A 21,001-nucleotide genomic window follows, 5' to 3' on the forward strand; every position below is an offset into this window, starting at 1 on the left:
GAGTGTGAGTGATGTTTGGGCGCTGGGTTCTGTCTTGCAGTGGAACCAGTCATTCTGGCAGCAGCCTCTGCTTTGGAGGTGACGACAGTCGCTGAAGTGGTTGTGCCTATTGTAGAAGAAGTCGAGGAGGCCGCCCCAGTGGAGTCCCCAGCTGCAGTGGAGGAGGCCACAGCTGCAGTGGAGGAGGCCCCGGCTGCAGTGGAGGAGGCCCCGGCTGCAGTGGAGGAGGCCCCGGCTGCAGTGGAGGAGGCCCCGGCTGCAGTGGAGGAGGCCCCGGCTGCAGTGGAGGAGGCCACGGCTGCAGTGGATGAGGCCCCGGCTGCAGTGGAGGAGGCCCCGGCTGCAGTGGAGGAGGCCCCGGCTGCAGTGGAAGAGGCCCCGGCTGCAGTGGAAGAGGCCCCGGCTGCAGTGGAAGAGGCCCCGGCTGCAGTGGAAGAGGCCCCGGCTGCAGTGGAAGAGGCCCCGGCTGCAGTGGAAGAGGCCCCGGCTGCAGTGGAGGAGGCCCCGGCTGCCCCACCTGAGGCTGAACTCATTGAAGAGGCTGCAGTGAAGGAGGCCCCAGCTGCAGTGGAGGAGGCTGCAGTGGAGGAGGCCCCAGCTGCCCCACTTGAGGCCACACCCATAGAGGCCCCAACCATAGAAGAGACCCCACCTGAGGTGGAGGAGGCTGCAGTGGAGGAGGCCCCAGCTGCAGTGGAGGAGGCCCCAGGTGCCCCACCTGTAGAAGAGACCCCACCTGAGGTGGAGGAGGCTGCAGTGGAGGAGGCCCCAGCTGCGATGGAAGAGACCCCAGCTGCAGTGGAGGCTGCCCCAGTTGTGGTGGTGGCACCTGTGGAGGCGCCCAAGAAGGAGTACATTGTAGTGGTGCTGGAGGGAGCAGCCAAGACTGATAAGAGGCCCAAAGTCCTGGGGGTCGGCCCCATGACCGGCAGGATCATCCCATCTCCAGACGATGATGAGGCCCCTGCTGCTGAGGTAAAAGGTAATTTGACAACTGACAGCATGCAACTGATCAATAGAATGTTTGATTAGTTGGATTAGTAGATGAAAAATAGGACTAACACTGTCTATAAATGCACAGATTGTTGTATATTTTGTTCAAATAGATCATTTTCAATTACAAAATCATGAATGATGATGATGCAACAGCCGTGGCGGTAGTACTGGGAGTTGTATCTCACATTTAGAAATCTAGGTTAATAGGATACTGTCACTTCAGTGCTAGTCATAGTATTGTGATCTAACGTGATCTCACCGTCTGTCTTCAGGGCAAGCGACGGCTGCTTAGGATGCAGATGCAGTAGAACCACCTGACAGGTACAGAGCTTTAATACAGTCGCCTCCTGAAGTCACTTCTCTAAGATATTAGGAAGCAACATTTTCCTTTGTGGGTGTAGTGTAACGGAGTCTAACCTGAACCTGTAAGTTTTTTTTTGCTGGTGAATAGATGCCTACTTACTTGTGTAACTTTTTTCTGTCTGGTCTGTCATGCACCAGTCTTGATACACTGTGTATTTATGTCAAATGTTTTCTTCTTCTTTCTATTCGTCACAGTAAGCACTTGGAGCCCCTGGATGATATCCAGTTTCTCTACCCTGAGGGAGAAGAGGGGATGTGCCTTCCCCAACCCCCCTTTCATTGACCTCTCCACACACTTTGACCTTTGACCCTTGATATTGAATATTGATCTGTAGTATAAAACTTGTCTTCTCGTCTTGGTCTAGGGAATTATCTGTGTATATATTCAGATAATGCCTGCTTTATGGAAAAATACATGATCTGGTATGTTTTTCTAGATGTACAACACCCATCAAAAATTCCCCTCCCCCCAAAAAAGTCCCCCTCCGTCACACCGGGCAAGCTAAATTATAATAATCTGGGAATATTTGGCCATGGAAACATTCCTGGTTGACGTCAGGAGAATGTAACTGTTTGCCAAAGTTACACAAGTTTGCCAAAATACCTTAGACTAACTATTGGACTGAAATAGTTATATATTAACTTAATTTTGTAGCTCTCCATTAGAAGCTGGCAGGAACTGGGCCCAGCAGAATTTGACCCAATGTGATTGGTTGACGATATGACACATTGGCTCGCTAGCCTATACCCTACGTTTTGTCGGGTTGGAATGCAATCAATGTCAATTCTGATCAAATGAATGGGAACTCTAAATTGAAATACGCAGTGGTGGAGAAAGTACTACATTTTCATACTTGAGTAAAAGTAAAGATGCCTTAATAGAAAATGACTCAAGTTAAAGTGAAAGTTACCCAGTAAAATACTACTTGAGTAAAAACAAATATAATTGCTAAAACGTATCAAAAGTATAAATCATTTCAAATTCCTTATTAAGCAAATCGGACAACACCATTTTCGTGATATCCAATTGGTAGTTAGTCTTTCCCATCGCTGCAACTCCCGTACGGACTCGGGAGAGGCAAAGGTCGAGAGCCATGCGTCCTCTGAAACAAGACACTGCCAAGCCGCACTGCTTCTTGATACACTGCTCGCTTAATCCGAAAGCCAGCCACACCAATGTGTCGGAGGAAACAACTGGTGGCGGAAGTCAGCTTGCAGGCACCCGGCCCGCCACAAGGACTTGCTAGAGCACGATGGGACAAGGACATCCCAGCTGGGCCAAACCCTCCACAATTTAAATAAAATTTAATACATATTATGGATAGCCAAGAGCACACTCTAACACCGACATAATCTACAAACAACGCATTTGTGTTTAGTGAGTCCACCAGATCAGAGGCAGTAGGGATGACCAGGGATGTTCTTTTGATAAGTGCTTGAATTGGACCATTTTCCTGCCCTAAGCATTCAAAATGAAACACGTACTTTTGGGTGTCAGGGAAAATGTATGGTGTATAAAGTACAAAAAATATACTTAAGTAGTACTTTAAAGTATTTTACTTACACCACTAGAAAAACGGAAGAAATGTACATTTTTTTTTGTGACTAAGTCAGGACACCTGAAAAGTGGCTGAAAAACAGGACTGTCCTGTGAAAAAACGGGACATATGGTCACCCTAACACAAAAGGGTCAACCTACTAGACCACAATGTTAATCACAATTAACTTTGAACACCGGTAGGCTTACACATGAACAATACAGGCTTCAGATAAATACATCTGATCGAATATCAACTTCAATAGGGTAAAATAACAATAGACTACATCACCAATACTCAAATGATCATTATTTTCTCCTTTTAGGGGAGCTCCCCTGTAATTTGCACCGTGGTCATGCCCTTGACTATCCTCCCTATGCCCTAGTTTACTTCACCTAAGACACTTCACAATGGTGTTTCTTAATTCATCATCATGCAATGCAATACTACATCTGATGCTTAGCCACCAAAAGTCAACCACTAATTTCTTCAGGACTGGGCAGGACAAGGTGGGGTTTTGGTGTGACCAGCATTCTTTAACTATCCTCAGGTTTTTCCTCGTTGAGCCGATTCCAATGTGAACATAAGTATTTAACTCTCAAAGACATAGTGATGATCGGAGACTCTCTATTTCTGAGTCACTGGCTTGTTTTTGGGAGACGAGACACGGTAGACTACCTCGGCATTCCTCCTCTTTTCCCCCAGCTGATGATCCACAGACCTTTTATTAATGCAGTCGGAGTATTAAAGTTGAACCAACCTTCTCAGTTGCAAGACAGACATGGGATAATTTTTTGGGGAAATGAGCATGATGAGAGTCGGTCAGGTTTTCACATTCAGTGATGTCGCTTAAACTAGACTAGCATATTTCATGATATCGCTATTCAGCAATATTTCACAAGGCAGACATTTTTGTCTCTACTTTCTCCCACACCCTCTGTTGTAGAGTTGTTCTCTCTGTTTCCACACCATGGCTATAGAATACACAGCTGTTGGATAGACAATCCATTTGTGAAGCTGTATCTGAAATAGAAAAAAGCCATTTGTTTGAGTGTATAATGTGGTTTCCGAGTCTGGTATAAACAGTCGTGTGTTGTTATCATATGAAAGTTGCATTTTTACTCAAGTCAGGCTTGTGTGGTTGCATAAGTTAATTCGATGGCTCAGTAAAGTGTGTTGCTATGATTTTGTCTGCTTTTCAAATGATATGACTTATTAGTTTGTGTTAGATTCATGAATAAATGTTCAACTTTGTCAAAACCAGTTAAAATAATCGGTGGGCCAATACAAGGCTCTCACTGTACTCTACAGATTTGTTGTAGAACTAGTTCTTCTCACTTTCCTTCCCTCACTTTATATATTGGAGTTCTTGCTATGTTTAGGCATATTTGAAAAGGGACTGAGACCATTGATAAGTGAATGTAAGCTTATTCCTAATTAAGGAGTGGGATAATTCAATTTGTCTGTCCTAATGTTTGCAGGCACTTATTGTATGGGATATATATGGTACCAGTCAAACGTTTGGACACACCTACTCATTCCAGAGTTTTTCTTTATTTGTACATATATATTGTTTTACATTGTAGGATAATAGTAATAGAAGACATCAACTGTGAAATAAAACATATGGAATCATGTAGTAACCAAAAAAGTGTTAAACAAATCAAAATATTTTATATTTGAGAATCTTCAAAGTAGCCACCCTTTGCTTTGACAGCTTTGCACACTCTTGGCATTCTCTCGACCAGCTTCATGAGGTAGTCACCTGGAATGCATTTCAATTAACAGGTGTGCCTTGTTAAAGTTCATTTGTGGATTTTCTTTCCTTCTTAATGCATTTGAGCCAATCAGTTGTGTTGTGACAAGGTAGGATAGGTATACAGAAGATAACACTATTTGGTAAAAGACCAAGTCCACATTATAGAAAGAACAGCTAAATTAAGCAAAAATAAATGACAGTCCATCATTACTTTAAGACAGGAAGGTCTGTTGATTCCTAAAATGTTAAGGACATTGAACGTTTCTTCAAGTGCTATGGTGAAACTGGCTCTCATGAGGACCGCCACAGGAAAGGAAGACCCAGAGTTACCTCTGCTGCAGAGGATAAGTAATTTATCTTCCTCAGAAATCAGCACTTATCTGCACCCCAGAAATGGCAGTCCAAATAAAATGAAATGGCAGCTCTTCTTCACAGAGTTCAAGTAACAGACACATGTCAACATCAACTGTTCAGAGGATACTGCGTGAATCAGGCCTTCATTAGACTGGTGGAAATCTGTCCCTTGGTCTGATGAGTCCAAATGTTAGATTTTTGGTTCCTACTGCCGTGTCTTTGTGAGATGCAGAGTAGGTGAACGAATGATCTCCGCATGTGTGGTTCCCACTGCGAAGCATGGATGAGGAAGTGTGGGGGTGCTTTGCTGGTGAAATTGACATTTATTTAGAATTCAAGGCACTTAACCAGCATGGCTACCACAGCATTCTGCAGTGATACGCCATCCCATCTGGTTTGCGCTGAGTGGGACTGTCATTTGTTTTTCAACAGGACAATGACCCAACACACCTCCAGGCTGTGTAAGGGATATTTGACCAAGAAGGAGAGTGATGGAGTGCTGCATCAGATGACCTGACCTCCACAATCACCCAACCTCAACCCAATTGAAATGGTTTGGGAGGAGTTGGACTGCAGAGTGAAGGATAAGCAGCCAACAAGTGGTCAGCACATTTGGGAACTCCTTCAAGACTGTTGGAAAAGCATTCCAGGTGACTACCTCATGAAGCTGATTGAGAGAATGCCAAGCGTGTGCGGAGCTGTCATCAAGGCAAAGGGTGGCTACTTTGAAGAATCTCAAATATAAAACATATTTTGATTTGTTTAACACTTTCTTGTTTACTACATGACTCCATGTGTTATTTCATATTTGATGTCTTCACTATTATTCTACAATGTAGGAAATAGTAAAAATAAAGAAAAACCCTTGAATGAGTATGTGTCTAAACTTTTGACCGGTACTGTATATAGGGGCTTGTTCTGTCATGTGAGTGGATGGCTTGCCACTGTGCAATGGCCTAGCATGGGCCAGAAACTGACTGGGAAACAACATTGCTGTTTTTCTGAAATAAAGAGGGAATCAAAAAGGAATATTTCGGTTGTCTGTTGCTTTACTTTTTGTGTCTCAACTTTGAAACCCCTCTACCATGTCTGCTATTGAAAACCCAACACGGCACTAATTATGTCCTGTATGCACTACCTTTGTCATAGTAAACCCACTAATTTTGTCCCCAGGCTCAATTGGGGGATGAGAATATAAACTCACAACCATAGGAATACAACACAATATTCAGACTGACGCTCATGTAGTTAGTTATGACATACACCAGCAGTCGTCCAGTAATCACAATGGATGTATTCATGTAGCCATTTCTATTTACAGAAGTGTTCTGAAAAGGGCTTTATCGACCAGTGAGTTTTTGTATCGACTGGGGCCACAAGCCAGGGGCTCGTAGCTCTGACGTCATCAGTGCCAATGTGTCATTCGCTTTCGGGCTCCAGGAGGTTGACCTGACTCCCTCCGCGAAGAGACGGCGCGCAGGAAAGCAGTGAGATCGAAACATCCTGTAAAACAGAACTAACGTAAACAAATGCAATATACAGCATTTTATTATTGTTTGTCAGTAAAAATCAAAATTTTGATACAGCTAGCTTGCAAACAGTTGCGAGTATTTCAATTGAGGAGCAATTCGACGTCGGTCTGGTCAACTTGGATAGCTAGCAGTTAGTTTACACAGCTAACGTTAGGCCTAGCGTGAATCTATCCACCGCAGGAAAAGCAACATACGAAGGTAAGGGACGTTATTTTTGCGAGATTTTACACAATACCATTATTGGATATGTGATATTTATCGGGCAAATATGGCCATATGATAGCCAACTTTAGCGTTGCTAGCTAACAAACCATCTAGCTAACGTTCGCTATTTTAGTCTGTTGGCCGCTAACAAGCTAGCTAACGTTATTTAACTTGCTTCTATTTCATCTCTATAACACACACAACGTAGAACACACGCCTAACGGTATATAACAGTCAATGTACAGTTAACTAACGTTACTGGCTAGGTAACTAGAGCTAACGTTTGTAACAGTACAGGCCGGAAACGGCTCAAATTATGTAAACATTGGTGCACGCTTGTGAACGTGATGGCCGAACCAGCAAGTATTGGATTATACAGTGTGCAGAGTTTGCTCCGTACTAGTCCCGAAAAAGGTTTTCAAATTATCAATTTCGCACTATTATTATGTTGGATACATTTACGTTACTGTTAGTTTAGTTTCTCAGTTAGCAGTGAAGAAGATACTAGTACTTACTTTAGGGCCCGATACAGAACTATTCCTAGTCTGTGATGGGGAAGAGGGTGGCTCAGGTTCCCTTCCTGAAACTGTTTTATTCCCGTAGGAATGAGTGATGACCTCTGTTGTGGTGGCAGATGGTGGAGGGAATATGGTGGAGTACGTCACTGTCATGGAAGAGACTGAGCAGGTAAGATAGTATCACCAGGATTACCCTAACAGCCTGTCCGGTGAAGGAAAGTTGGCTTATTTGGAAAAAGTATATGACAAACAGTGGCACTCTGAATAACCTAAAATGATAACTCCCAAATAGTTTTTTCACAGTCAGGCTAACCCAAACTTCTGTGCAAGTAGGCTAATAATAGGCCTACTATTGAAACAGATAAATAAGGCTGTCAACTGAATCAGAAATTCACAGGTCTAAGTTATTTTCTTAATTTTGATTCAAGGTTCTCTCTCTCACGCTAATAGAACAACAAAATTGGATGTTCCAAGCCCACTATAATGCTTAAACCACATCAGGAGACAAATTTGAGGTCTAGGAAAAATCGAAGAATAATAGATTTGACTCTAGTTACCCTTATATTAAACTGCACAGGCACCTAGCATTGTTTTTTCTGTAGTGCACATGCGATGGAGTTAGCAAAACAAATGGCCACTGGATTGATGCTAATAATCATGATATCATTCTGGGAGGTAGGCATAATCTACTTTGTAGGTAGTTACAATTTAATTAAGAAGGTTTTTGCGAAAGCCTTTCCATCTACCAGAAGGCTGTTAGCATTACTATATTTATCCTGTTCCTGAATTGTTTGAAACCTGGGTGTTTTACTTCATATTCTGAGGCATGTCTTACCTTGCTTAGGCATGTTTAATCTATAGCCAAAACCTCACCATAGAAACGTGGAGGCAATTATTTTATAAAGACTTCATGTGCACTCGCCTGTTCTATTGGCTCTCAAATCAACTTTCTTTCATTGTTTAGCAGACAAACGCATTATGCTAGTCATATTAGCAACCCATGATAGTTGTTGCATCTTTAGATCTACCCTCTTTCTACATTTCTAGCTGATATTTACATCTCTGTTCATGAAACCGCTTGCATGTCCAGTGAGCATTTTAGAACCGTGTTTTCCCACAAATTTCATTTTGGAACTTTTGTGCGTAGGCCTACCGCCATATGCACATTTAATAGTTGATCAACATTTTAAGCTAAACATTCTGACCTGTTCCATCAGCCTTATTAATTAATACAGCGTATACCTCCACTACACTACTTTGATACTCTTCGTGGGGATTAAGACATGAGTATACGCAATGACCACTGAAAAATAAGTCAGTATACGACATATACCCACCACTGCCTGGCCCTAACCTTCCCCGTACAAAAAGGTATTTCACTTGCTATACCAGCGCAACCCAGAAGCCCATTCTAAATGTAAAGCAGTAGGACCACGGCTGATCTCATCAACATGAACAATATTGTGAAGTGAACCAATAAATAACTTGTTTGTCTGGTGACCACGGCATCTCTGTCCTGCAGTTTTGTGGAGTAAATAATTAAATGTTCAAACATACACACAATGGACTTTTCAGCTTGCGGCCTCCCTCAATGCGTCTCTCTGTCCTGTCTCCAGAGTGAGGAGGGGGAGGTGGTGCAGGAGATAGTGGAGACAGTAATCGGGGAGGATGGGGAGGAGTATCCTGCTGTGGTGGTGGAGGAGGTTCCCAGTGCCCAGGTGGAGCAGTGCTACGCTGCCCAGGTGCTGGTCTACGATGACGGGACCTACCTGATGCAGGACGTGGGAGACGAGCAGGAGGTGGTCACAGAGGTGGTGGAGACAGGTGAGAGGGCTGTGGTGGGAGAGGTGGGGGTACAGGGTTGGCCAGTGACGTGTTTCAGCAGTGAGATGGAGGGTTTGGATTGTGTCGATAGAGAGAGACGTGCAAGGGTTGGATGCTTAATCATCGTTTTAGAGAGGTAGGCAAGAGGAGTGTGTGTGTTAGACATAACTTAGCTCCTTAGGAGTTGACATTGCCAAAGAGTAGTAGTGGGACAGTGTTTCCATCCATGACCATCTCAAGAAAGGACATCTGGTGGTGTATAAGCTGAGCCCATTGGAAGAATGACAGAAGCCATTGATGCTTGAGGGAGGGGACAGTTTTATTGGATGTTGACCAATGACCACCCTAAAGATGAAACTACTTCTGTCGGCAGTTGTTGCTATGCACGATCAAACATGGAATGGGAGGAGGGTCGTAAAGGGGGAAAAAGTGTGATAAAGGCTACACGGTTTACTACCCTTTTCTCAAAAGTACAGGTTTACTTCACCTCACCCCTCATTTTTTTACAGAAAGACAACAGCTGTCTTGCCCAGCTAACTGTTTCCAATGGGTATTGTTTGTGGTGTCTGGTTGTAGGGCTCCAGCCATAGGGCGGTATGGTTAAATAATCATTGAAATAAACTAGTTGAATGAACATTACATTGACTTGAAATGTAGAATGGATTTTCACTTCTCTAACCTCTCTCCTTCCTCCTCTTCCCTCATCGCTCCTGTGTTGTCGTAGTAGAGGTGTCATCACACGGGGGCACCATGTGCTTTGATAAGACCTTCGAAGCGGCCGAGGCCCTTCTTCACATGGACTCCCCTAGCAGTTTCCATGGAGACCGCAACAACACAGGTAACCACTCAACCCCTCCCATACTGGCCTTGCTGGGGACTAGGCATTACAAGTGGGTAGGACATGATGCCGACTGTTTATTTTTTATTTTTGCAGTGTAACCTGTCAGTTACCATTTGCCAGTCTTGAGTTGACTCACTGCTCTGTGGTTGTAATAATGAGAACTATTGTCTCTGTGCGTGTCTCAGTGGAGGACGTGATGATGGAGACGGTGGTGGAGGTGTCTACAGAGTGTGAGCCCATGGAGGAGGACAGCTTCCCTATACCCCCCGACTACGAGCCTCCCTCAGCCAAGAAGAAGAAAGGTCTGCCTCCGACACCAACCAAATGCTTTCGTACTATCTGTCTCTGTGTTGATCACCGTGTCCAACCCAGTATTAAAAGTTGTGTATTATAAATCAAATTTTAGTAGTCAAATGCGCCGAGTACAACAGGTGTAGACCTTAGTGAAATGAAGCCCCTAACCAACAATGCAGTTTAAAAAAAAATATGGATAAAAGTAACAAGTAATTAAAGAGCAGCTGTAAAATAACAATAGCAAGACTATATACAAGGGACTACCGATACAGAGTCAATGTGCGGGGGCACCGGTTAGTTGAGGTAGTATGTACATGTAGGTAGAGTTATTAAAGTGACTATGCAGATATGACAACAGAGTAGCAGAGAGGGGAGGGTAGAGGCAGCAATGTAAATAGTCTGGGTAGCCATTTGACGAGATGTTCAGGAGTCTTATGGCTTGGGGGTAGAAGCTGTTTAGAAGCCTCTTGGACCTAGACATGGTGCTCCGGTACTGCTTGCCGTGCGCTAGCAGAGATAAGTCTATAACTAGGGTGGCTGGCTTTGACAATTTTTTGTTATGTCCTCTGACACCGCCTGGTGTAGAAGTCCTGGATGGCAGGAAGTTTGGCCCCAGTGATGTACTGGGCCGTTTGCACTACCCTCTGTAGTACCTTGCGGTCGGAGGCCGAGCAGTTGCCATACCAGGCAGTGATGCAACCAGTCAGGTTTTTTCGTGCCCTCTTCACAAGAGCCCTCTTGTTTTGTTTGTTTCCTTGCAGGTGGAAGGAAGTCGAAGACACAACAGCCTCAGCCTGACACCAACTGCACCATTGACCTGGGGATCAGGAAGAGACCCAGAGAGGGAAAAGGTACCCCACACAGCAGGGGCTAGGGTTTGTCAAGCCCATGAAGGGATGCTTCTCTACGTAGAGCAACTCAAGCTAGCAACTCACACAGGCTGATTCAGGAATCAGCCTGTGTGAGAGGTCCTCTATGAATGATGTTGGTCTTCTCTCTCCCTCCGTCCTCCAGGGAGCACCACCTACTTATGGGAGTTCCTGTTGGATCTCCTCCAGGACAAGAACACCTGTCCCAGGTACATCAAGTGGATGCAGCGGGACAAGGGCATCTTCAAACTGGTGGACTCCAAGGCGGTTTCCAAACTGTGGGGCAAACACAAGAACAAACCTGATATGAACTACGAGACCATGGGCAGAGCACTCAGGTAACCACGGGATACCATTCTGTTTGATAGGCAATTCCTCAATATGGTTAGTGAGTAAGGCTGGCTGTTGTTGACCCAACATATCTTTACTACTTTTATGCTAAGGAATGACTAATGACATTCTAAATTTTGGCTAGAATGCCTGTTTAAAATGCATGCATTTGACCCTTTTAAAGTCCCCTTTTCAAAATACATGCTAGGCTGTGACACTTCTGTTAAATGACATCTTGGGTTGTATTCTCGCACGTATTCTGAGTGCAAGTGCAGTCGTCTGACTGGTAGGGTTGTCCCTGTCTAGGTATTACTACCAACGGGGGATCTTAGCAAAGGTGGAGGGTCAGAGACTGGCTTACCAGTTTAAAGACATGCCCAAGAACATCAGGGTGATCGACGATGACGGGGATGAAGAGGGCGAGGAGGGTGAGGGGGAACCCTCTGAGCACCACCGGGCGGTCCAGACCCTGACCCTTGACCCTGCCACCTCCACCCAGACAAAGCAGAGCTACGTCACCGTCGTCCCCGCTGCGTCCGGCAACAGGTGAAGCATGATTAGTCATGAAATAATTATGCATGCTCTCTCTGTGTACATCTTCATACAAATGCACAGTGAACTCATTTGGAAGGTTCATGAATACATCTGTTTTTGTTTCTGTCTGATGTACAGGACCATGCGTTTGGCCATGCCCATGGTCATGACGACGACGCTGGGTCAGATGACCCTCAACTCCTCCACTGTCTTCACCACCCAGGCTCCCATCACCCTGGGCAACGCCCACGCCAGCGGGCCCAAGCTGGTGATCCAGACCCTGCCCACCATGATGCCCTCTGGGGCCAAGAGCGGAGAGAAGATCACCATCATCACCATCCCGGCGGCCCAGCTAGCTCAGCTAACGCAGGGCAACCTCTCAGCCCAGCTCTCAGGCCAGCTAGCTCAGCTCATACAGGCCAAACCAGTCACCCAGCTCATACAGGCCAAGCCAGTCACCCAGCTCGTGCAGGTCAAACCAGTCACCCAGCTCATACAGGCCAAACCAGTCACCCAGCTTGTGCAGGCCAAACCAGTCACCCAGCTCGTGCAGGCTAAACCCGCCACACTCCAGATAATGCAGAAACCAGCCCCTCCGCTCATACTAGCAAAGCATGTGAGACAGCCCCCCAACCAGCAGCCACCTGCGGCCTCCCCTGTAGGTATACCACAGCCCCCTCCCTCCACTGCCATCACCACCCCTGTACCAACCCCCACTACACCTCCTGTAAAAGAGGCCATCTCACCCCCCACAGCCCTCCCAGAGTCCACCCCATCCCCTCCTTCAGCGAGCACGGAGCCCTCCCAGTCCAGCCCGGAGGACCCCTCTGCCTCGGAGTCGGCACAGAACCCAGTGGCCCCTGAATCTTGAGAACTTGAGGCCCGAGGGCTACTGACTCCATATTGACACTGTTTGAAGTGGAGTCTTCACTTCCCATCCTTCTCTCACTGGGCAGTGGAGCTGTTGGACCATACAGAGTAGGAGAGCTCTGAACTGGACCTCAGTTGGAGCGCCTAGCTACCAGGAAGCTAGTCTTCAAACTGGAGCTGCAGTGACCTCCGTATCAGAAAACCAGGAAGACACGAGAGGAAAAGGGACTTTGTATACATACTCTTTAGAAGCTCGTTGGAACTCAAACAACGGGCAAGCCTTAGATTGTAAATTGAAAATCCTTTTTTAAAATCAAAAACATAATATAAGGAAGGTCTTTGTGTAAAACCTTTTTGATACTCTGCAGCAGGTTACGTATGATGTATTCGAAGTTCGATGCAACTGCAGTTCTTTTGTATCATAGTTGGAATCTTTGCTTTGGCTTTTCATCTGACTTTGTTGGTTCTCAGTCTCTGTATGGCTATGGGGCAGTAGTACCCCACAGCACTGTCCCTCAACACTCAATGTTCTTTTGTGTTTCTTTTTTTTTACTGTTCAGGAATGGGAGCGAAAGGATGTTTGTGTCAAGAAAAGACAAATCTAGATAGTATATTCCACATTTATGCTATTTTCTTGTACTCGCTGTATTGATGTAGATTTAAACTGAAATGTATTATAAAAACTAACATGAATAGAAACATCTCGTCTCAGTCGATGCTTGTTGTGACTGAATCGCTTTCAAATAGTTACAAATATTCAGTTGGATCTAGTTGGTCTTGTATACTGTACATTTTTTGAAGCCGAGGTTCCTGTACGGCTGCAAGGCCTGGACCCTGACAAGCGTCTAAATGGTTGCTATACAAGTGGGCTGAAAGGTGAAAACACCTGTATCCTCCTTAAACCAACCCGGTCTCGCAATGCTCACATTTGGTTTTACATAAATAGGGAAAATTCAACCTTTTTCTGTGTTATATTCATCTCCAGTACCACCCCAACATCAACATATGTGAAGATGACACATTGTTTGTAGTAATAAAAAAAATCTAATGACAATTAGTTGGCCATGCCTACTCATAATTGGTTAAAAATCACACGATATGGTCATTGGAAACACTTATGTCCCCTTAAAAGTGCCCACTTTCACTCCGTGGCAAAAGTCCCTGTGAATATATGCTGACATAGCAGTATATGCCATCCTGCTGCTAATACTATTGTCTATACCAGGGGTTCTCAAACTTATACCAGACTTGACTAGGCCATTCCAAGACATTTAAATGTTTCACATTAAACCAGTAGTGTTGCTTTAGCAGTATGTTAAGGGTCATTGTCCTGCTGGAAGGTGAATTTCTGTGCCAGTCTCAAATCTCTGGAAGATTGAAACAGGTTTCTCTCAAGAATCTCCCTGTATTTAGAGCCATCCATCATTCCTTCAATTCTGACCAGTTTCCCAGTCCCTGCTGATGAAAAACATCCCCACAGCATGATGCTGCCACCACCATGCTTCACTTTGGGGATGTGGTTCCCGGGGTGATGAGAGGTGTTGGGTTTGCACCAGACATAGTGTTTTCCTTGATGGCCAAAAATCTCAATTTTAGTCTCATCTGACCAGAGTACCTTCTTCCATATGTTTGGGGAGTCTCCTACATGCCTTTTGGCAAACACCAAACATGTTTGCTTATTCTTTTCTTTAAGCAATGGCTTTTTTCTGACCACTCTTCTGTAACGAACAGCTCTGTGGAGTGTACAGCTTAAAGTGGTCCTATGGGCAAATACTCCAATCTCCGCTGTGGAGCTTTGCAGCTCCTTCAGGGTTATCTTTGGTCTCTTTGTTGCCTCTATGGTAATTCCCTCCTTGCCTGGTCCTTGAGTTTTGGTGGGCGGCCCTCTTGGCAGGTTTGTTGTGTTGCCAGGTTCTTAAAAATTTTTAATAATGGATTTAATGGCGCTCCGTGGGATGTTCAAAGTTAGATTTTTTTTTTATAAACCAACCCTGATCTGTACTTCTCCACAACTTTGTCTTTGATGTGTTTGGAGAGCCCCTTGCTCTTCATGGTGCCGCTTGCTTGGTGGTACCCTTTGCTTAATGGTGTTGCAGACTCTGGGGCCTTTCAGAACAGGTGTGTGTGTGTGTGTGTGTGTGTATATATATATATATATATATATATATATATATATATATATATATATATATATATATATATATATATATATATATATACACTACTCAAAAAAATAAAGGGAACACTAAAATAACACATCCTAGATCTGAATGAATGAAATATTCTTAAATACTTTTTTCTTTACATAGTTGAATGTGCTGACAACAAAATCACACAATTATCAATGGAAATCAAATGTATCAACCCATGGAGGTCTGGATTTGGAGTGACACTCAAAATTAAAGTGGAAAACCACACTACAGGCTGATCCAACTTTGATGTAATGTCCTTAAAACAAGTCAAAATGAGGCTCAGTAGTGTGCGTGGCCTCCACGTGCCTGTATGACCTCCCTACAACGCCTGGGCATGCTCCTGATGAGGTGGCGGATGGTCTCCTGAGGGATCACGTCCCAGACCTGGACTAAAGCATCCGCCAACTCCTGGACAGTCTGTGGTGCAACGTGGCGTTGGTGGATGGAGCGAGACATGATGTCCCAGATGTGCTCAATTGGATTCAGGTCTGGGGAACGGGCGGGCCAGTCCATAGCATCAATGCCTTCCTCTTGCAGGAACTGCTGACACACTCCAGCCACATGAGGTCTAGCATTGTCTTGCGTTAGGAGAAACCCAGGGCCAACCGCACCAGCATATGGTCTCACAAGGGGTCTGAGGATCTCATCTCGGTACTTAATGGCAGTCAGGCTACCTCTGGCGAGCACATGGAGGGCTGTGCGGCCCCCCAAAGAAATGCCACCCCACACCATGACTGACCCACCGCCAAACCGGTCATGCTGGAGGATGTTGCAGGCAGCAGAACGTTCTCCACGGCGTCTCCAGACTCTGTCATGTCTGTCACGTGCTCAGTGTGAACCTGCTTTCATCTGTGAAGGGCGCCGGTGGCGAATTTTCCACTCTTGGTGTTCTCTGGCAAATACCAAATGTCCTGCACGGTGTTGGGCTGTAAGCACAACCCTCACCTGTGGACGTCGGGCCCTCATACCACCCTCATGGAGTCTTTTTCTGACCGTTTGAGCAGACACATGCACATTTGTGGCCTGCTGGAGGTCATTTTGCAGGGCTCTGGCAGTGGTCCTCCTGCTCCTCCTTGCATAAAGGCGGAGGTAGCGGTCCTGCTGCTGGGTTGTTGCCCTCCTATGGCCTCCTCCACGTCTCCTGATGTACTGGCCTGTCTCCTGGTAGCGCCTCCATGCTCTGGACACTACGATGACAGACACAGCAAACCTTCTTGCCACAGCTCGCATTGATGTGCCATCCTGGATGAGCTGCACTACCTGAGCCACTTGTGTGGGTTGTAGACTCCGTCTCATGCTACCACTAGAGTGAAAGCACCACCAGCATTCAAAAGTAACCAAAACATCAGCCAGGAAGCATAGGAACTGAGAAGTGGTCTGTGGTTACCACCTGCAGAACCACTCCTTTATTGGGGGTGTCTTGCTAATTGTCCATAATTTCCACCTGTTGTCTATTCCATTTGCACAACAGCATGTGAAATTGATTGTCAATCAGTGTTGCTTCCTAAGTGGACAGTTTGATTTCACAGAAGTGTGATTGACTTGGAGTTACATTGTGTTGTTTAAGTGTTCCCTTTATTTTTTGGAGCAGTCTATATACACACACACACACACATATACTGAGAACATGTGACAGATGTCACATGGGACACACTCCAACAGCATTTACAAACGAAGCATGTGTGTTTAGTGAGTCTGCCAGATCATAGGCAGTAGGGATGAACAGGGATGTTCTCTTGATAAGTGTGAATTTCACAATGTTCCTGTCCTGCTAATAAGCATTCAAAATGTAACAAGTACTTTTGGGTGTCAGGGAAAATGTATGGAGTAAAAAGGTACATAATTTTATTTAGGAATGTAGTGAAGTAAAGGTGAAATTTGTCAAAAATATGAATAGTAAAGTATAGATACCCCCCAAAAAACTACTTAAGTAGTACTTTGAAGTATTTTTACACCACTGCTGCATTTAGACAAGCAGCCCAATTCTGATCTTGTCTTCACTAATTGGTCTTTTGACCAACCAGATCAGCTCTGAAAAAGAGCTGATGTGATCGGTCAAAAGACCAATTAGTGCATAAAAGATCAGAATTGGGCTGTGTGTCTAAACACAGCACTTGAGAACCCCTGGTCAACACTACATGGCAGTGTTTCTTATCGTTGCTTTTCTATAGACTAAATGGCCAACAAAAGGCTTTAGAAGTGAGGTGTGAGCATTTATTCCCCAAAGTAATTTGACTGAATGTTGATGCTCAAGCATTTATTCAGCCTGGGCGAAGGTGATACAGAATATTAACATAACTAGCTACACAAAGTATCAAACACTAAAATAAATACACAGGACATTTATTTATTCTGTACTCACTGGCCATCTAGCTGCCACAGCACTGAAAATAGCAGAGTTACATAATTATCCACAGTATTGATGTTATCCTATTCTTCAGTTTCCCCCTTTACATAAATATATAATCAAGAGGGATAACATCACACCTGTGCCAGAAACTTTTTTCCCCTGGAGGTAGTCATGTTTCTGCAAGTGCTGGTTTTTAATATATACAAAAAACAACTACTCCCCGGTGTCAAGTCTAAAATCTAATCTCTCCACCAGGTCAAGTAAAATAAGAATTCAGTTCTCTTGTACCACAAAACCATCCAGTCACTTTTCCTTCATTGTTCTGAACTGTGACTCTACTGGCTGATACCTCTGTGATAGGCAGCCTACATCAGCCTATGGGGTTGCTCCCTGAAGTTGACATCACAGAGCAGTGAGAGGTGGTTTGAGGGGCAGGCAGTCAGGTCCTAGCTCTTCCTCAGTGGGTATGTCCAGCAGGGTATCCACAGTGAAAGCACCGTGAGACTACCAGGTGTAGTCCAGGGTACTGCAGCTCTCCCCTGAGGGACGGATCTTCCAGGTAATGAAGACCGGCTCCGTCTGCCCATCTGCACACAGCAGCTTATAGGCTGAGTCCAGACCCAGGGTGGAGGAGATAAAAAGCCTGTACATGTCCTCCGAGGGCTTCAGCGTTAAAGACACTATCAGAGGCACCCCCACTGTCCCACTCCCTCCCCCAGCTCTAAGCCAGCCGGCTGCCAGGTGATAGCCTTCAGGCTCTGCAGCAGGTATGCCCCTCCCGGGCACCCCTCAGCCTCTCCCAGCCGCTCCTCAGGTGAGTCACGCCTTCAGGTGGGTCACGGCCATGCACAGCCTCTGGCCTGTCGCCTGGCAACACTGGGGCGGCAGGGTAGCCTAGTGGTTAGAGCGTTGGACTAGTAACCGGAAGGTTTCAAGTTCAAATCCCCAAGCTGACAAGGTACAAATCTGTCATTCTGCCCCTGAACAGGCAGTTAACCAACTGTTCCTAGGCCGTCATTGAAAATAAGAATTTGTTCTTAACTGACTTGCCTAGTTAAATGAAGGTCAAATAAAAATAAAAACACAGCGTTTGCACGACGGCCACCTGATTGGTAGGCAGCATCATGGATGAGAGATGCAGGTGGGAGGTGTGGAGAAGGCTGAAGCATGAGCGGCGGTAGAAGAGAGCACAGATGTCAGGGCTGTTGTTGCTGGCCACATCCAGGCAAGGGGACCAGGGCTTGGGCAGGAAGGTGCTGTGGTAGCCCAGGCTGGCCAGGATGGGCTGGAAGGTGTCGTAGTAGTGGTCCACTTCCTGAAGACACAGGATGTCAGGGCGGTAACTGAGAATCTGCTCCAGGTACTTCCTCTCAGTCCAGGTCAGAGCTTCTAGAGGACATCTTCGCTGAGAGGAGAGAGAGCTGTTAGCAGGGCTCAGTTGTAGAGCACGGTGCTTGCAACTCTCTCTCCATCTCAGGGTTTGTGGGTTCGATTTCCACAGGGAACCGGTACGAAAAACGACAAAAATGTATGAACTCTACTGTAAGTCACTCTGGATAAGAATGTCTGCTAAAAGACTAAATTGTAATGTGTAAATGTAGTTAGCTGACATTACCAGAGTAGACATAACCGTATACTGTTGTGTACTGAGCAGTACCATGCTCTGCAGTCTTGAGACCAACCGAGTGTACAAAACATTAGGAACACCTGCTCTTTCCATGACAAACGGATGAATCCAGGTGAAAGCTAAGATCACTTATTGATGTCACTTGTAAGATCCATTTCAATCAGTGCAGCTGAAAGGTAGGAGATAGATTTTTGAGCCTTGAGACATGGCTTGTGTGCGTGCCATTCAGGGTGAATGGGCAAGACAAAAGATTTAAGTGCCTTTGATTGGGGTATGTTAGTAGGTGCCAAGCACACCGGTATGTGTGTCAAGAACTGCAACTCTTTGTTTTTTACGCTCAACAGTTTCCTGTGTGTGTCAAGAATCGTCCCCCACCGAAAGGACATCCAGCCAACTTGACACAACTGCGGAAAGCATTGGAGTCAAAATGGACCAGCATCCCTGTGGAACACTTGACACCTTGTAGCGTCCATGACCTGATGAATTGAGGCTGTTCTGAGGGCAAAAGGGCGTGCAACTCAATATAAGTAAGGTGGTCCTAATGTTTTGTACACTCAGACATACAGATGCTCTGGTGGTCTTCTGTAATCTGCAGTACTCCATCATCCATCAGAGGTCTATGTACCTTGAGCTAGGATGTTCCACATCATGACCCGTATGGATGAGGTGTTCTGCTGCTCATGGTTCCTGTATTGGTGCTGGTGTGTTGGGTCTGCAAGGTAGACCAGGTCCCTGTGTGGCCTGGGCCGGCCGGCTCTGGAGGGCATCCTCACACTCTCTGAACAGCTGGTCCGAGTTGGCCTGCTCCGGGCCCTCTGGGTTCTGGTCCAGGTCCTGGTGCTCTGGGTAGTAGTCCTGCTGGGCCAGGGTACCAAAGAGCCTGCTGCTGCCCATCGGACACACTGGGGACACAGAGACAACATATTAGAGATTTTTATTTTATTTTATTTATTTTACCTTTATTTAACCAGGTAGGCAAGTTGAGAACAAGTTCTCATTTACAATTGCGACCTGGCCAAGATAAAGCAAAGCAGTTCGACAGATAAAACGACACAGAGTTACACATGGAGTAAAAACAAACATACAGTCAATAATGCAGTATAAACAAGTCTATATACAATGTGAGCAAATTAGGTGAGAAGGGAGGTAAAGGCAAAAAAGGCCATGATGGCAAAGTAAATACAATATAGCAAGTAAAATACTGGAATGGTAGTTTTGCAATGGAAGAATGTGCAAAGTAGAAATAAAAAATAATGGGGTGCAAAGGAGCAAAATAAATAAATAAATAAAAATTAAATACAGTTGGGAAAGAGGTAGTTGTTTGGGCTAAATTATAGGTGGGCTATGTACAGGTGCAGTAATCTGTGAGCTGCTCTGACAGTTGGTGCTTAAAGCTAGTGAGGGAGACAAGTGTTTCCAGTTTCAGAGATTTTTGTAGTTCGTTCCAGTCATTGGCAGCAGAGAACTGTAAGGAGAGGCGGCCAAAGAAAGAATTGGTTTTGGGGGTGACTAGAGAGATATACCTGCTGGAGCGTGTGCTACAGGTGGGAGATGCTATGGTGACCAGCGAGCTGAGATAAGGGGGGACTTTACCTAGCAGGGTCTTGTAGATGACATGGAGCCAGTGGGTTTGGCGACGAGTATGAAGCGAGGGCCAGCCAACGAGAGCGTACAGGTCGCAATGGTGGGTAGTATATGGGGCTTTGGTGATAAAACGGATCGCACTGTGATAGACTGCATCCAATTTGTTGAGTAGGGTATTGGAGGCTATTTTGTAAATGACATCGCCAAAGTCGAGGATTGGTTGGATGGTCAGTTTTACAAGGGTATGTTTGGCAGCATGAGTGAAGGATGCTTTGTTGCGAAATAGGAAGCCAATTCTAGATTTAACTTTGGATTGGAGATGTTTGATATGGGTCTGGAAGGAGAGTTTACAGTCTAACCAGACACCTAAGTATTTGTAGTTGTCCACGTATTCTAAGTCAGAGCCGTCCAGAGTAGTGATG

The 21,001-nt window shown here is 45.3% G+C and overlaps 2 protein-coding genes and 1 long non-coding RNA gene across 8 annotated transcripts in view; 2 read left to right on the forward strand and 1 right to left on the reverse strand.

The window, feature by feature from the left end:
• Window positions 1-6,039, forward strand: part of LOC109905966 (fibrous sheath CABYR-binding protein) — a 22,488-nt gene extending 16,449 nt beyond the window's left edge. For 2 of the 4 annotated variants that reach the window (XR_004203038.1, XM_031790117.1), the window contains exons 6-8: window positions 41-982; window positions 1,269-1,317; window positions 1,555-6,039. Coding sequence is in view for 3 of the 4 variants with exons in the window: in XM_031790117.1 (XP_031645977.1) it covers window positions 41-982; window positions 1,269-1,288 (962 nt within the window). In the remaining variant the exon portion in view is untranslated. The remainder of the gene's footprint in view (window positions 1-40; window positions 983-1,268; window positions 1,318-1,554) is intronic. The other 2 variants (XM_031790115.1, XM_031790118.1) reach the window with 1 other exon arrangement.
• Window positions 4,951-7,374, reverse strand: LOC116353598 (uncharacterized). Its single transcript, XR_004203039.1, has 2 exons — window positions 7,262-7,374; window positions 4,951-6,513 (listed from the first exon to the last, which is right to left on the reverse strand). It is a non-coding gene; the product is annotated as an uncharacterized LOC116353598 (long non-coding RNA).
• LOC109905189 (ETS-related transcription factor Elf-2) lies at window positions 6,370-13,525 on the forward strand. 3 transcript variants are annotated; one of them, XM_020502418.2, is made up of 9 exons: window positions 6,370-6,740; window positions 7,350-7,433; window positions 8,881-9,088; window positions 9,816-9,926; window positions 10,115-10,231; window positions 10,985-11,074; window positions 11,238-11,430; window positions 11,729-11,968; window positions 12,095-13,392. In XM_020502418.2, the coding sequence occupies exons 2-9, from the start codon at window positions 7,359-7,361 to the stop codon at window positions 12,825-12,827; spliced, it is 1,767 nt and encodes a 588-aa protein (XP_020358007.2). In that variant the 5' UTR covers window positions 6,370-6,740; window positions 7,350-7,358; the 3' UTR covers window positions 12,828-13,392. The 3 variants fall into 3 exon arrangements, with proteins under 3 accessions (XP_020358007.2, XP_031645980.1, XP_020358006.2); XM_031790120.1 differs by having other exon boundaries at window positions 6,371-6,740; window positions 8,840-9,088; window positions 9,813-9,926; window positions 12,095-13,521; XM_020502417.2 differs by having other exon boundaries at window positions 6,468-6,740; window positions 9,813-9,926; window positions 12,095-13,525.
• The last annotated feature ends 7,476 nt before the right edge of the window (window positions 13,526-21,001 follow it).

This window comes from Oncorhynchus kisutch, linkage group LG15 (genome assembly GCF_002021735.2).
Source record: "Oncorhynchus kisutch isolate 150728-3 linkage group LG15, Okis_V2, whole genome shotgun sequence".
Lineage (NCBI taxonomy): Eukaryota > Metazoa > Chordata > Actinopteri > Salmoniformes > Salmonidae > Oncorhynchus > Oncorhynchus kisutch.